Here is a 14,159-nt window from a genome sequence, read left to right on the forward strand (position 1 = left end):
TTTATTAGGACTACCAACAACTATAATGTTAAGCACATGTCTAAAGGTTCGAAAGATCAAGGACTTAGTTTTACTGGGTTTAGCATAAAATAATGTTTCCATTTCATGTTAAAAATAATAAAACAATTCCCTAAAAGTGTGCAGGATAACGTGCTTAATGGGGGTGATGAAATACAAAATTGACTTTATTTGAAGAAGAATCAAATAGTGGCTCTTCTTGTCATGCCTATTATACTTGTATTATTTTCATTTTGATGCTGTACAATTTTTATTTTTTCCAAATGCATGGTCTATATTAAACCTTTGCCTATATTCTAGGGTGAACTGTGTTTAAATAGCATTAACCATCACCTGAATTCTTCACAAAAGACTTGTAGTTTATGTTCATCTAAACCTGTAGTCATTTTATTCCTTTCTGTCATTTTTAACATTTCCTATTTTTTGTAAAGCAATTTCTGCAAAGTTTTTAATTCACTTCTGTATATTGACATGAATTTTTTCAAAAGTAGAAGCATTAACACGCTCTAAATTGTTAAATTTTTTTTTTCCTTGGGCAAGAAGGAATCAGGTATGCATGCTGATTAACACACTCCAGTCATTAACATGTGATTATGTGGGCTGCATATTGAGCACCTGCCAAAAGATAAAATCCAGCACTTTACTACATCTGTGCAAGGACTTTTTGCATTTCTTTTGTACTTTGACAGCTCAAGAAAAAACAGACTTTGGTATCTTTGTTCAGCATAATAAAACTGTGTACATAAAATGTCTTCATGGAGGAAGGAAAGATACTACATATATTTATTTTAATCTTTGAGGCCATGAAAAATCCAGGGACTGAGACTTACACAGCACCAAGTGTAATACGAACCTCCTAATGTACTGTATCACTGACATTCATATACAGTTTACAACATTCCTGCATGTTTATAAGGATTATCTGTTCTGGGACTCAGCCAATGTTATTGTAATTCACAACAGTTTTATGTGATACCTTTATGTCTCATAAATGTCTTGTTTTTATTTCAATCTTCCAAATGTTTCATCAGTGTTTACCTTAAAGAAATACAAGTAGTCTATGCAGCAGGCTGGTTTCCTGCATGCATTCCTCCACAAATGCTAAAAGGGAAACATAAAGCATGTAATACGTGTCATGTAACTATATACAGAGAAGTATTTCCGTGTGCATTTGATATTGCTAAAAACATAAATACAAATTTTATTTTGATGTTTACAATGGATCTAGTTATAAGTCGGACAACTAAGACGACCTAATAGGAGGAAGTTGGATATATACAAAGTGGTCTGGAATATCCAAGCCACACAATCCTTGTTTTATTTGGCAGCTTCTGACAAGCATACATCACAAAATATGTGTCTTTATTTACCCAAAAGGTAAACAGTACTCATCAGCTGCGACTGATCACAATGCATCTTCAGTTTCAGTTTAGATGACAATATAAGTCTAAATACTAATTTTGTAAATGGTTGACCATTACTTTTTCCTTAGCAAGAGCATTTAACCAAAGTCCAGGGCATACGGTCTTAATATTGTTGTGATTTATTACCAAACCTAAGCACAGGGAGTTAGGATATATCGTATTTGGACAATTAAGGAAATCCTTAGCATCTAACTCTTAGAAAAGCACGCATGAGTTTATGCATATCATTTGTGGGTGAGTTGATTGCCATATAGAAATGAATGGTCATTGTATTTAAGAATTTTGAGGTGATTTTCTATTCTGGAATGGAGCAAAATGCCTGTCAACATTTTTCACAGATTTTCTCCTTTGTAACGAGAAGGGTTTAAATCACATAGTTGAAAAATTGTAACCTTCTGAAATCTCTCTACCCAAAAGCCGGTGTGCCGAGATTCATCTGGTTTGCTGCAACACAACTGAGTATGAAGGGATTGCTGCAATTAAGTGGTCATATTTTACATCAAACAAAAAGTCCCTGACTATTCCTTCCAAACAGATATCTAGTCTTGCAGTGGCCTATTCGTAAGGTCATATTCATATCATGTATGTCTCATTATTGTGTCTTCTTATTTTTAAACCTTTGATCTACACTATAGTTATTTTCCTCTTTTTCTTCTTCATTTAGCATATTATTTCTTGGCATAGAGCTAGTGCTTACGCTTGTATTGTTTCCTCTTGAGGTTTTTGATGTGTATAAAATATGAACTACAAGCCTTTTACAGATTGTATTCAGCCTATACTTTGGCAGTGAAAACAGTGTAAGTTTTATCAGAGTAAACGCTGAGTTAAAGACTTGAGGTTTTATTCCATTACTTGCCATTTGCCCTCCCACTAGCATAATTTGCTGAGACTTTACAAATGATGTTTTCACAATAGCTCATAGCAGTCATTCTCAAGCCTTGGATTTAAATAACTCTTTCTTAATAAAACTTTTGTTTTTGTCTTAATCGGATGAGAATTGGAAATGATCACTTAGATTTTTAATTTCTCTTAATTCTATTTAATTAAATTCCTCAAAATGGGAAACCTTATTTAATGTAGTGATTGGAAATGATTTTGTAAACATTTGCTTTCATTATATGTTAACTCCAGACTAGTTCCAAGTGCCAGCATGCCTCTAGTACTTGGAATCAAAACCACTCTGGATATCCAACTTTCCTGGGGTGTTTACATGTGTCCCATTCAATGCAGAGACAGATAAATATCCCTTTATAACAGAAAAGCCTCATCCACATGGAAATAAGCAATTCAGCTAACACATTTTATGTTAGTAATATTTGCTTTCTGCTTCTTCTTGGCCATTCATCCTGTGATTTCAGTTGAACTCTTACAGAAACAGTTTTCTCTCTGGCTATTGAGTAGGACTGCAGTCGTCAACTTTCAAAGTTGATGGTAGTTACTCTTAAATTGCTAACTAACACTATGACCCTGATTTTGTACAGCCCGTAGTTGCAGTTCTCGAGTTCTCCTCTTTTCTCACCTTCAGAGAGCTTCTCTCTTTGAGACAGCATCTATGCTTCCTACAAGAAACATAAATGCCACCGTAAAGGAATTGTGATATTTCCTTGTTAAAATCTGCAGCCTCACGCACTCCTCATTTCTAAGCCTCCCACCAGAGAATCCAGTTCACCAGACTGTTGGTCTGTCCTTAACCCTTAGAAGGGTCCCAAAGAGAGGTCTGTCCCAAGCCAGATCTCCACTCATGGTTGTGGAGTCCCCAGACTGAGATGTTGCTTCTCAGCCCCTGTATTTTGTGCTCTGGCCATGAAGAGGAATGAGGAAGAATATTGAATCTTGTTTTTAGCCTACAATCTTTCGCCGATAGAGCTGTCACTTTGTGTGCGTTTGCTCTATTTTGGAAGTGAAAGGGCTTCATAAAAATTGACACAAGTTGGCTCATGATTCAATTCGCAGATATTGCTGTAAACATTTGCTTCCTCAGATGAAAAATACTGGGTCAACTTTCAATACCCTTATTTACATCACTTAGAGCAGTACTCCCTCATTTATCCTGTTAACACCAGTGGGACCACTGATGGGAACTACTTAAACTGTAGAATCTAAATACACAAGAAAATACATTTTTTACACTAACAAGAAAATTATGGTTGTTTGTTCAATCCTTTTCAACAGAAACTTGTAAGAATGTATAAGGATTTTCCTTCTTTGTAGAGATACTAAGCAGCTCTCTTTTTGAAGAATTTTACCAATGTAACTTGAAAATGTAGTGAATGTACATGCTAAAAAGTAAATTTCTCAGAGTCAGAGGCATGCTGAAATATCTATACATATTGTCTTAATGTAATAGTTTTAAAGGAATTGCGATGGAGTGTGAAGAAAATACCATGTATGTAGTCACAAAGAGTTCCCCTCTTTATTTATACCAAGCCTTGGTTTATAATTATTCAGAATTGTTTCTGCCGTTAGCAAAACTATACTTGAGCCATTCACAGTGACTCTAAAAGGAATGGCCAACAGGCCACTCATTGTTTACACCAGGCAGCCTGGAAAGCTGATGGGACTAAGGGCACTGTTGTTGGACCACAAATATTCACAGCAAACTTGGGACTGGCGGCCCCTCTAACATGAAAAAGGCCAAAGATAGACCTAGGAGAGCTTTTACCATATTGCACTGGAAATCTTAATCTTGTTTTCTCATTGACATGTTAGTAGGGGGGTAGGTAGATGTTCTAGGGGTAAGAGTGTGATTTCATGCATGGGCTACCTATCCCTGAGTGAGCCAGGCATAGTATTTTAGTATTCATGCCTTGCCATTTTTCTGGTTGTCTGTCTTTTGTGCATTTATTTATTTTTCTCCATTTTTTCCACTTTGAAACCTAATCCTTAAATTTTAATGGTTATATATAGGTATTTAATCTGTTATGATCGGGACATTTTGTCAAAACAATAAGGACAGTGGGTTGAGTGAACTGTAATAAAATTTTGTCTGTGTAAAGGCTGGCAAGGAAAAGCATACAGGAAAAATGCCCTTTATTTACCTTTATTAAAACCCAGCATTTAAAAAATAGACTGTATTTTGTTCCTGCTGTATAGTAAGCAGCTGGAATAGTGATCCAGACTGAGTTTCTGTCTTCAACTGCTGGGCAATAAGATTTTCATACATGTTGTTCCTTAAGCAGTCAGATTTATGCCAAATTTTGTGTAATAAGCTCTTTGCCAATTATTAAGGGCTAGTCTGGAAATGCCACCATTGTGGTGGGCAGAAATCCCTCTCCAATATCCCTGTGGGATTCTGGTATGGGCATAAATGATTGTTCTACAATTATCCTGTATTAGCATGTGAGTGGGAAGATAGTTTTATAAGTCTAGCAAAGGTATGGTGGGATCCTGAGCAATCTGCACCAGATGTCACTTTGGATGAAACTGAGAAGAAACCCGCTTTGCTATGTCATCTGTAGTAAGCAATACTTTTACCTAACACTTTCCGTTAGGACCAAATTAAAAATTTTACAAACATAGCTTTTCCTTAAATTTCTTCTTTTATAAGGACTCTGTTCTTATTGGAAGTAAAATATGCTTCAGAAGGACATAATATTTTGATACTGATGCTTTATTAATATGTCAATATTGTTCTATTTCTGGACTGCAAATTGAATTAATCCTAATATAGTCAAGATTAGAAATGTGTAGGGTTTTACTGTGACTGAATTTCACCAATGTTGGATGAAGAAGCGTGCTCTGTGTTAAATCTTTTGTCCATAGACTAAATGTTTGCTGTTTATCTTATTGTAAGATATTTTCCTTTTTTGCCCAAGTGATCACTGAAATCAGTAAGGATAGCACACCTTGAAAAATGCACCTTTCAAAGGGACCGTCATGTGTTGAAGATATTATTTCAAGTTTAGGCTTAAAATGCCATTTTACAGAAATACATGAATTTTAGATCTGAGAATTCAGAGATGTATCAGTTGTCTAGTGCATTATGTAGCTATTGGATGAATTTGGGCACCAGATTGTGTCCAAATACATTAAGTGGGCATTCATGAGAGTCATATCTTCTTGCCCATTTTCTTCTTAAGTATTATCAGTTATGTTGAGAAAAGTTGATTTGCATAAAGAATTTTCATCAGTGCTGATGGATTGCGCAGCTAGATTTTGAAAAATGAAAACATTTGAGTTGATCTTGGCTAGTCACTTTACTTGTCTTTATCTCTTCTTCCATGTGCTTGTAAAGAGCATGAAAAATACTTTTCAGATCATCCTTTCTTTCCTCTCTTAAGGTCAAACAAACTGGAGCTTCCTCATTCTGTAAAAGGTGGCTTCATAAAGCTTCTCAAGGATAGGCTCTCTTTCGTTATTTCATTATTCAAAAGAACCAGGTTCTGCTTTCCTAACCATTAATTTATTTTCTTGTTCTATGATAAGAAATGGTGGCTCCATTCTGTCCATTCTGGACTTCAGGTTTTCTAGTGAGAGTAGCTTATGCATTGGAGCAAGAGGACCAACAAACAACTTTTGGAGATGATATACCTCTTCTCCCAGACAACACACGTGATCTGCTAGTCTCTTTTCAGAGGGCACCTGGGCCATAAGGATGTATTGCCGTTACATTAGAAGGGTATATGCATACTGCTTGTGAACATCAATGCAAATTAATTTTTGATAGCCAGGCCTACATTTGATGTATGTGATAGTTGCACTTTTGGTCATGCAGTGGGTGAGGTGCTGGGACGTAAATGTGACATGCATTGGTCCACAAATGATTGTAAGCTCCACCAAGCAAATTAAAATCCTTCATAAATTTGGTGCAACCTTTATTTTCTTTTCAACAAACTGAACGCTGCAGTAGCAATTTCCCCTCAAATACAGTTAAGTCACCTTTCTAGAGAAAATATAACAGAAAAGCTTCCCTTGTCCCATTGGTTTATGATCTGTCTAGTTTGGCATGAATGTGAGGTCAATATAACCTGTTCATATGGTTGGAATAAAAAAGAAAGCTGTCAACAGTACATACATAGGAGGAGTAAAAATATCTATTCTGATTGTGTAGCTATGAAATTCCTTCTGAAGCCTTTTCAATGTTTCATTTTAGCTACGTTTTATTTGTAGATTATTCACAAATTTATCTAGAATCGTAGAATGCATGGGAATTGCTTTTGTTTCTTGTAGATAATTGTACGTGCAGCTGATTTAGATTTTTCTAGCTGAGTTCTGCTATTATTAGATAAGGTATTTACACTGGACTGGTCTACAGTTTTTCCATTTGCCCATTTAATCCCTTGAATGCCTTTCAGTTTGTGCGGTTACCCTGCTGAATCCTCAGCCACTCTTTTAAACTATTTCTGATTTCAGAAAAAGGTGGAGCTCAGAAAGTCGTCCTTGCTGGGTTTCTTAGAGTGCCAATTCAGATAATACATTTCAAATGTTGTAGTCATTTAGTGACCCCAATACAACAGGTGTAGGGAGGGCCAAACAGAACCAAAAATATTAGGGATACCTTTTATTCTTTTATTTTTATTCTACATTTTAATTACCCACAAAACTGACAATATAAAATACTCTATTAGTTAGACAGTTCCTCATTCTTCAAAGGCTCTCATTCTGCCTCCATTCCATAAACATACATCATTTGCATGGAGTTTAAACTTGTCTTATATTCATTATGGATATTTGCAGTCTTTTGGGCAAGAAAAATAAGCGTGAATGTGCTGCCTAACGGAGGCAAGACTTGGAGAGTCTTTCATTGACAGCGAAGGAGCATTGTGCTGGACCTTGCATGCATCCAGACGAGGGAGAGGATAGGTTATCAGGAGGAAGAACATTCAGTCATTTCTACTTGCCCCACAGATTAGCCTTCTTGTTTCCGGCCTAACAACAGATTTAGTGTTCCTTGCTGAGAGCATGAAAAACGCTGAATAATGTTGATGGATATGCTTCATGGACTGGAAGAGGACGTTGCTTTAAAATGAATTTAAAATTCCTAAGTTGCTCATACCCTAGTCTTCAAAGGTGAAAATGCCATGTTATATAGTATTAATTCTTCATTGAGGAAATGCATTATAGAAATTCAAGTTTTAAATTGAAAAATATTAGGAGATGCTTTTTTCATCTCCATTGTAACTTAGACCAAGTTTCTAAGAAAATTGCAAAGTAGTTTTCAGAAACAACTGAAGATAAGAAAGGCTTCCTTTGCTCAAGGCATCTGAATACATTCAGCTCTGTACTTGGTCTGCCTAAGCTATTATTGTTTGTGATGTTTGATTCTTTAATGAATACAACTGGATTGAAATGAAAATTCTTTAACGTTGATAAATGAAAAAATGAAGGTAAATTTTTTGTTCCATGGCACCTCTCTTTCCGTGTGTGCTTACAAAACCTCTGTCACTCATACTGTGTTGACAGGGATGCTGCTACTGCTGGGATGCGATAGCATCTTCTTCCACATTCCTGTCTTAGTGAATAAATACATTTTCAACATCACTAGCAAATGCTGCCTCCTTCTCCAATGGCAATAATAGTGTTTTGCTGATCATATACTGCTGGGCTTGATAATGATTTGTCACCACCACCTTCTCTGCAGTCCACAGCCCACAGTTACCACACTTGCTCATTGTTAGTGCTGCTTCTTCTGTTGCATTGCACAGCTACTTAATCCGTTCAAGACTAAAGCAAAGATTTATGACTGGTGTTGTTGCTGGTGTTTAATGTTTTCTAGTCCATCTTTCTTCAGACCTCATTTCACTTGGGACATTTCCCAGCACAGGTTTCTTCAATACTCTGTAGATGGGTATTTTCAGCTCACAGAGTAGTAGGAATTATTGTTCGTGGGGAATACTATGCATTGGGAGAATGACTTTTGATAGAAATAATAATTAATCTCTTAATTTTTAAATATATTGCCACTAGTATTATTACTCTTTAATTTTAAAGAAAATCTGTTTTATGGCATCGAATATACGCACTGACATTTCTAGGCATACCATAAACAAAAAAACCCTCAATATTTTTTACCCTCAATTTTTAGTACTCCTAGCCTGATATTATTAAAAATTAAAATAGAATAATGATTTTGGAGAGAGAAGTGTGCAAGAAATTCCCATGGTTGAGTTTTTGAGGACAAATTGAAGAATTTGTGCTCTTTTTAGCTGAAGTGAAAGCAGAAATGCAGTCAGTGTTGCATCTATGGTTGGGAGAATGAGGAGTCTGAGCCAGAGCCAGAGAAGTTCCTGAAAGGCTTTACTGTTGGGTGATATCATGCAACTGAGGAGAAATTACATTACTTGTTGCTAGTATGATGCCCTTTTTTATTTATATTTTTTTTAGCTTATTGCTCAAATACTATGTGTTATATATGGACAAGGAGATGAACCCTTTTTATTTATCTTTCTATGTTTTTGACTATATAACACCACCTCTGATACATGCAGTCTCAATACCTATGTTTCAGCATGCACGACTTACTTACTCTGCCACAAGATCATTTCCTTGCTTGTTCTTGTCTATATTACCCTGGAAAGTAACATTGCCTTTTGTATATTAGAAGCATTATGATCTCCATTCTTTAAGAAAAGGGTTTAACTTAAAGAGCAGTGAATAAGCATGGGTAGACAAATACCATAACCTTTGTTTAACTGTGAAGTAGATTCCTTGCTCCTCAGTCATTATTGGCCTAGCTCTTTTTCTAGTTTTAGGGTTACGTTGTTTTCCGTTAGCTGAGGATCTATCTATCAGTAATTTGTCCTTGCCTGTATATTTTCTCTCAGTGCTACATGTATTGCCCTTACTTAAGCAACTAAAAAAACTGTAAAAGTTTAACACTCAGTTGAAAAAAGTGTTGGAGTGTCTTGTTTTTGACAAGGAAAATCCTTGATGAGGACTATCTCAGGCATGAGGTATGATCGTTAGAAACATGGAGAGGACTGACTTTAAAGAAAAAGGAGCCCCTATCAAGCACTGAAACTGAGAAATTCAAATGATAATGCTCATTTTAGAAACTGGAGGATACACGTGGGCTTGTTAGAATTACAGACTAATAAATAATGCTTTCAACTTGTATGTGTTTGAGATCCTTCTGAGGTAAGAGAATAGCCTATGTTTTCACACTGTATTGTTTCTTTGCAGGAGTCAGAGAGTAATAAGTTATGTTCCCTATATTCCTTCCGAAATACCTCTACCTCACCAAACAAGCCCGACGAAGGAGGTCGTGACCGCAGTGAGCTAATGACCAGTGTTAATTTTGGAACGCCAGAACGCCGCAAAGGAAGCCTTGCAGATGTGGTGGACACACTGAAGCAGAAGAAACTAGAAGAAATGACCAGGACTGAGCAAGAGGGTATGTGTTGGTCAAGAGCGATACAGTTTCCCCACCCCCAAACCCTACAATTTTTATGGCATAAAGAATGTGTTGGGTATCAAGAGCCAGAAAATTGCATAATTGGCAAAGGCTAGGATAAAGTTATTCACAGGTTACCATGGCAATGGTAGTTTGAGATCCATTAGGCATTTTAGACAAATATGCCAGTTTTTTAAAACTTTCTAAATTGCGTTGGTTGTCTGTGAGTCAAAGCAAGAATGTCTGTTTAGGTGAAAGCTCAACTCCTGCTTGAAAGGTTATGATGAATTCTTAACTGGTTGTAGAGCTGTGAGGGATATTGTTCAGTGGTATTTGTTCTTTTTCTTTTAAAAGATAAATGTTTATTTTAAACAATAGGAATGAATAAAACATGAACCGGTTTGTTTTGCCTTAGAAATTCTCATCCTTCATCACCTTAATGACCCAGCATCTGTGGCTAGGAGAATGGGAAACAGTTTTAAGTGTAAAGAGTACCTAGTTCTGACCTATATATCTAGAACTGCAGCTGAAGAAATACATTTTTTTTTTTACAGTCTGCTCAGATATTGTTACAAGTGTTAAAAGAGAGAGATAAAAATGAGGACAAATCTTGGAGCTGTAAGGCAGTTTATGTACTCAGTCCTTATTCAGATATTTTCATCAACTTTGGTAAGATTTTGGCCTTGATAGGAACTAAATAGAATTGGAGAGTGAGTTCATTAGGCTATGTGTGCACATGATCAGGGTCCACTATGAAAATCTCTCCCCATGTCAAGTAGAATGAAGTCTTGATTGCTTCTGCAACGTCTTCTAGTCTGTGAGCTCATACCTGAGTTTGAACCAGGGAAGATGTGAGAACAGGGGGTTCTGAAATAGATAAACAGTTGTGGAGACATCTGTGTGCATTCTGTTAGTTGTTCGTGTAGTTCAGTGTTGTTTTGTGGCATTAAAAATAACCCAGGAAGAATATTTGAAACTACCAGGCAGTAGAACTTTGTGATCCCTTTTTTCTTTGAAATTAATGAGTTCAGAATAATTTACCTCCTCAGTTTCATGGTATGGTCACAGTGCACTTCAAACAGTGCGTTTTAGTATCCCTTGGCTCAGGTAGGCAATGTAGATTTCAATTAAAATTGATGCTGATACAATAATATGTTTAAATATGGGATAAATTCATGTAGGGATGGAAGTAGGCTTTCAAATTTCTTGGCATAATTGTTAAATGCCAGCACATAGATAAATGTGTTCTATAGGTGTCCTTTCTGAAGCTGGTGAAACATCTCTAAAGAGAGAATGTCCCAGATTCTTTACTACCATCTGTCTGTTTTCAGCTGTAAAGATCACTCTTTTAAAAATTGCTTTCTTAGATTTGGTGGTTAGACTACGAAAACTATTTTAAATGTTACTTTGGCACAGTTGTTTTTTACAGTCAGTAACAGTCGTTCGACACTCCATGCTAATCAAAGGTCTTGGCTCATGCTTTGCTGCGGGAGTATACAAGTTGCTGTTGATTATAGTGACACCACAGCTAAGACTTTTCCAGGAGTATACTGAATGGTGTGCTAATAAAAATGTGCATCAAAAAATTTAAACATAGTATCTTACTGTAGGGACTGAAGCTTTTCATAGCTTATTTTTGTATGAATTCTGTAGAAAGTTCTGCACTTCCTCTGTATTAGTATACGCTAGTTGATTTAAGAGAGGTATGTGCATAGCAGAGAGATGCCTCTCACTGAGTCTGAGCCTTCCATGCTGCATGTTCTCACCAGCTGTGAAATAAAGGTCATTTCTGATCTGTAAAATAATCTTGCCTTTTATGGATCACATTATACTGGAAAACTATTCTAAAGTCTGCTTGTAAGTTCAAAGGTACTTGACAGTATCTTTGTGTTAAGTTCTTTCCAATTCATCCACCATTTTCTGTAGAAAAAAAGGTCATTTCCCTTTTAGAGAAAATAATTAACGGACATCTGACTGGTACCATGTAAACTAACATGGAAAAATCATTAATAGAAAGACTGGAAGTTCTTCAGGATGTTACAGTTAGGAGGTTCAATGGTTTTAAACTTCTGTGTAGACTAGGAATACCAAAACTCTTATGACAGATTTGAATACCTATTACAGTATTCAGAGGTTTCTCTGAATTAAAAAGAAGGAAACTCTCCATACTTGTTTGATTGGAATATAATAACATTTTAAAAATAATTACTATTTTAAGAGTGATCTTTGTGGTGACTGTGGGTGCTGCGACTGACTCAGTGCAGAGTCAGTTGGAGAAATGAGGTCTGAGATTATGAAAAGGTTTTGCCATCTTATATAATTGCTTTAATGAATGGAATGGGGAAAAGACATGTATTTCTACTGTATACTACTGTGTAAAATCTGTGGGGCTCGAACTCTTGCATCATTCCCTTGAATAAATTAATAGTATGTGTTAGCATCTTTTATAGAGAGGAGCTCCATGACCGTCAATGTAGCTGTGGGAATTGGGCTAACATACGGTCATATGTCAAGTTAATTGTAGAGTTAGAAGTGGAATAAAGAACTCAAGAATTCCAGTCATCTGCTCTAACCCCCATGCGAGTACAGCAACAAGTCTTTTTTAATGTTATTACAGTAGCTTTCTGGTCCATCTATAGGGTCTGAATTTGAGTAATAGGAGTTGCTGATGTCAACTGCTGAAACATTTTGTGGTATGCCTTCAGATGTCAAGTGTCTGTTATAGTTATATCTCCTGGTTGTGGTCTCTGTTGTACCTCATAACATTGGAAAAGAAATATATACTGTAAGACTTTATCGTGTCTAAATAGATATATTTAATCAGAGTCCTTTGGCTTCTGAAAATAAGTTGTCTAATGAGAATTTCATCTGAGCAGCTGTGACTGAGGAGGTCAACAGGCATTGCCTAAGAGAATATGGCCCAGCTGGTTAAATCTGGTTGTTGTAGTGATTTAAATGGTCAAGTGCTGCTTGTAATCCAGGACCGTCTGTTTGTAAAGGAAAGAGTGAGTGCTTCAGCATAATGTACAGCTGTTTTAATCTCTCTTTAATAATAGTGCTTCAGCCAGTGTCATGTCTTGTGTATAATACTGGGAACATGAGCGCCTCATGTAGCACTGAATATACCTTAGATAGGTTTTTAGCATTTTTTGTAGTTTGAACAAAGATTAGCAACATCACAGGATAAACAACATTTTTGACTTCATGGTCCAGCATTTGCATACTTTGTACATTAAGGCATTCCTGTGTCATAATGTCTAATGATTTGGAAATGAGAAAATTGATGAGAAAATTGTAACTGTGGGGAGAAAAAAAAAAAAAGAATGCTACAAATATTTAGAGTTAATTTGAGTATGTAAAGACTTTGCTGACATGTGTTCTCATAAGACAGAAGAGGTCAGAAATGAACAGGTGTCTAATTTAATCAACAACACTAGACTCTAGGGCCTCTTGGATAACTTCAATATATTCATCTTCTTAGGTTTTGTATGAACAGAAGGATTGTTCTACTTTTTTTCTTTGGAAGTATCCTGTAGTACAATCAAGTATTAAATATCTTTACAGCTCAAATGAAGTTTATGTTTGATAGTATGGTCGGACTGCTCTTTTCCTTTCTATTCCCCTTCAGTAAAAGACTTTCTTTCAGAATATTGCTTATATTACTTTTGTGAGACAGATTTACATCTCCCGGGCTGCCCGAATTCTAGGCTGAGAATTGGCTTCCAGACAACTATGCTACTGTACTTCATCATAAGCCTCTATGAGCAATAATTAGTAGTACACATCTTGTCTGTAGCTAGGAGAGCAGATTTCCCCCTTTCAGATCTGGAATGCTAGGTTGGCAGGTCAGCTGGCACTTCTGAGCTGGAAACTGGGCATGTCATTTCTGCTAAGTGCTAAGCCCTCATTACTCAGGGCCTGGATTCCTAATTCACTTTTGACCTTGATTCTGAGCGATGTATACAGTATCATTTTTCAACCAAGCGCAGTTCAGAATTCTAGCACAAGCTTTTTATAAACTGCTTCCCATTCTTGTTTCCTCCTTGAAGACCATAGTTGAACATTCAGAGATCAAAGATTTTTATGTATGCGTGTTGGAATAATGAACATCTATATAAAGAGTAGTATATTCATAAATTTCCATCTATTCTCTGTCATGTGCACCTGTTTGTACTCTCTCTCTATGGGTGGATATATGTAACTCATAGTGATATATAATATGTCTAAAGATATCTAAATTAAAAATTAAAGATCCACATGTATTATTCATTTTATAGGCAATAGGGAAAATCTTACTACGCTACTTGGTACTGGTGGTTTTTCTGATTTTGTGTTTAGCTATTTTTTTTTCTTCCAGCTTCATTAGTTAATAATAATTGAAGGCT

At 36.1% G+C, this 14,159-nt stretch overlaps 1 protein-coding gene across 18 annotated transcripts in view; it reads left to right on the forward strand.

Annotated features, from left to right (window-relative positions):
* Positions 1-14,159, forward strand: part of SOX6 (SRY-box transcription factor 6) — a 382,490-nt gene that overhangs the window by 152,566 nt on the left and 215,765 nt on the right. For all 18 annotated transcript variants that reach the window (XM_074585859.1, XM_074585865.1, XM_074585856.1 and 15 more), the window contains one exon: positions 9,564-9,774. In XM_074585859.1, coding sequence (XP_074441960.1) covers positions 9,564-9,774 — 211 coding nt within the window. The remainder of the gene's footprint in view (positions 1-9,563; positions 9,775-14,159) is intronic.

The sequence above is a fragment of the Larus michahellis genome, chromosome 4 (assembly GCF_964199755.1).
Source record: "Larus michahellis chromosome 4, bLarMic1.1, whole genome shotgun sequence".
NCBI lineage: Eukaryota > Metazoa > Chordata > Aves > Charadriiformes > Laridae > Larus > Larus michahellis.